Consider the following 3,484-nt stretch of genomic DNA (forward strand, 5'->3'; position numbering starts at 1 on the left):
TGGAGTGATTCATTTGAGGGTTCATTTAAGATATTAAAGCGATTAACAGTGAAAACAGAAACAGCCACAAAGCGTCTCTGCAAACCAGAACAGTCATCAAGATAAATGACTTATTTTAACTTGTTGCTCTTTAATTTAAATATATCTTCATCAGTATAGAAAGACAGTACTGTATTTATACTGTGAGCATGTGATGAGTGTTTAAATTCTCACTTTGGGGACGTGAGGGTTGAACTCCACCGCTCTGTGGATGGCTTCTACTGCATTCATCTCTGCTGTGCTCAGCCCTCGCCTGGACGCTGCCTCTGGAGAGAACCTGCACACACACACACAAACACACACAGACAGACAGAGACACACACACACACACACACACACACACACACACACACACACACACACACACACACACACACACACACACACACACACACACACACACACACACACACACACACACACACACACACACACTAGTCAGTAATCATTCTCATTGAAATCCAGACTGCTCAGTTATCACTAACCATCTGATCTACATAAGAACATTAAATAAATCCTTTACATGTAATAAAGTGTCTGTTTCTCAGAAATGAGATGTAATGTGTGTTTTAAGGACACTTGGATTACTTTACATGTGAGGACCAAGAGCGGGAAAACACACCAATCACTGCTTTTTAAAAAGTGTTTTAACCCTTAAGATACTGTCCAGGTCAAATTTATCAGCAGTAAAAACACCATGAACATCTTTCTTTGAGCCTGAAAGTGACCAAGAATATACTAAAATGGACAAGTTTTAACTTTATTAAACATTGTTGTGCCGCTTGACACATTTTTGTACATTTTTTGGGTTAAAATTGACCCATTTTTATTTAAAAAACACACAAACACTCAAAAATGTTGTTACTATTCTTCATATTCAGTCAAATTCATTGAAATCATCACAGCTGTTTTATGTAATATAAGACCATAATATGTTGTGATTGTAAATGTTTTTCTCCATAAATATAGTAAATATAGTTTGAAATATAGCATAATAAACATAGAATAAAACAAATATAGTGTAAAACCTAAAGAACAGAATCTCTCAGGTCCCTGAATTTGAGATTTGGTATAAAGATACTGTGAAGGATCAGAATATGAAGAGTATTTAAGGTGGACTTTTTTTATCACCTTTCATTTTTTGCTCATAAACATAAAAAGCAGCATAAAGATAAAGTAGTGTGTATATCTATGTGTGTATATAAATGGACGCAGTGTTAATAACTTGAAAAACTTGACTCTATGATTTCTTCTCTTTATACCAGCAGCAGCAGCAGGCTTATATTAATCACTTTACTGCCTTAAATAAGACTGTGAGACAGACACACTCACTTCTCACAATAACACTAATTGACCCTGAAGGCAAACTTATTTCTAAAGAGCAAAACATTACTGTTAACACACCATCGCTCAGCTCTGCTCTCTCATTCACACAGATCAGCTCCCCCGAGGTGATTTCCAAGCTCTATTTTAAACTGTTAAATAGCAGCGCAGGTAACTATATGTCAGCCCCCCCCCCCCCCCCCCCCCCCCCCCCCTCCCCCTCCCCATTGTAGCCGATGAAAAGCGATACTCACTTGTCCGATACCGCCCTGGCTTTGAGCAAGGCTGCTGTGTAGCATATTGTTGCAGATTTGGGTAAGCTAATATCTGTGGAGGAGACACAAAAAGCAGATATAGGGGAGGGAGAGGGGAGGGGGAGGAAGAGGGGGAGGAAGAGGAGGAGGGGTGTTTAGAGACCATAGTTTGGAATTACAGCCACAGGTGAGAGTTAAAGGGGAGGGCAGCGCTCGAGAAGGCTGCAGCCGCCCACAAGCTGCTTGTGAATGAAGATAATGAGGTTGGGTTTCATAGCTTTAGGGGTGTTGACTCCTTTTTCTATAAGCTAACTGTGATCTGCTTTATTTCAATTATTCTACAGAGTATTAACACAGATACACAGAGAGATAGTTTAACTGTTCGTAGTTACTCTATAAGTTTCAATTAAGTAGTTTTTTTTGTCCATGTGGTTTAATCAAATTTAAAGGGGTTAAAATGTGAAAATAAACGTATGAATAACTTGCACACATTCTTTGTTTGTGCACCCAGCATCAAATTTCTGCTTTTAATCCATTTTGAGAGAATATATTAGAGGATTATGGTAAAAATGTCTAAGTGGTGTAACCATAAAAACTTTGTACCAAATAATTCAACTTGCTTAAAAACAGTAAATTCTCAATAAAACACCATATCAACTAGTTTGGCATGATCTTACATTATAACTTTATATTAAATAAAGGTAATGGAATACAATTGTTCTAAATATTACATTTAATCTGGTAACCATGGAGATCAGGAAACATTTGAAGTCATTATTAGTATAAGTCCACTTAAATACACTGTAGGTGGATAAAATATGTAATATTTATAATTCTTTTGTGGTTACATCATTTGACATTTTCAGGAGCATTCAGTCTTACTTTTGGTAAAAAAAAAATGGTGCTGCTTCTAAAACTAGTTTTTAAGATATTTTGTAATTGTTCATCTTGCCAATCATCAGTAATACATCCTGTGTGTTTTCTCTTCACAAAGAACCCCCTAGACATTTCAGGACATTTTATGCAAATGTGAGCAGTATCACTACTCATTACTACTAAAATGATCTTAATAGCCTTTTAAAAACAACATGGTTGCTATGGATCTACCTCTAACCCTTCTGATTTTGGACATTCATACTTGGAGAAGTCTCTTTTAGCTGCAACAATTAACTTTTACACTATTTGGAAGGACATATAATTATTTACTTTATTTGATTTAAATGACCAAACTAAACTAAACTAGTTAGTCCATTGACAGTAAATTTACCTTCATCTGATTTGATGATCTAATAATTGTTTAAGTCTTTTTTTTTTTTTTTTTAAAGCAAATAATGCCAAAACATTTCCTGCTTTCTGCATTTTAGACACTGTTCTGTGTTTGTGGTCATTTATCAACAAGTTTGGTGCTGTTGAACTGTATTGGATTATACTGAAAGGGGTTTCTAATATTTTGTCCACCCTATTTATAAGAATTAGGGTAGAACAAGTATTAGAAACCTCTCTCACCAAATACAACTTAACAGGATCACAAAAAAATTAAAATTAAATTCAGATTAAATAAAAACTAAACATTATAACCTTCATGAAGATAGACTTTAATGCAGAGATGTTGTTGTTCTATGTAAGTGCACCTAAAAAAAACCCGTTAAACTATCAACTATGAAACTGTGTCCCTCACCGTCGTACTTGGCCAGTACGGCCTGGACGTCGGCGTAGTTCTGGAGCTCCAGCAGTGACTCCAGCAGGTTCTCGTGGATGTTGAACATACTGAGGAGAGGGAACTCCTTCATTAACTGGAAAACACACAACTGTTGTTACATGTAATACCGGGCAGGGGGCGACACATGCACAGTCAGCAAGACAGAGCT

At 36.4% G+C, this 3,484-nt stretch overlaps 1 protein-coding gene across 1 annotated transcript in view; it reads right to left on the reverse strand.

The window, feature by feature from the left end:
• The window catches only part of LOC133981922 (suppressor of tumorigenicity 7 protein homolog), a 16,826-nt gene that overhangs the window by 10,738 nt on the left and 2,604 nt on the right, over positions 1–3,484 (reverse strand). The window contains 3 exon segments of the mRNA XM_062420796.1: positions 214–316; positions 1,617–1,689; positions 3,295–3,409. Coding sequence (XP_062276780.1) covers positions 214–316; positions 1,617–1,689; positions 3,295–3,409 — 291 coding nt within the window.

The sequence above is a fragment of the Scomber scombrus genome, chromosome 6 (assembly GCF_963691925.1).
Source record: "Scomber scombrus chromosome 6, fScoSco1.1, whole genome shotgun sequence".
Lineage (NCBI taxonomy): Eukaryota > Metazoa > Chordata > Actinopteri > Scombriformes > Scombridae > Scomber > Scomber scombrus.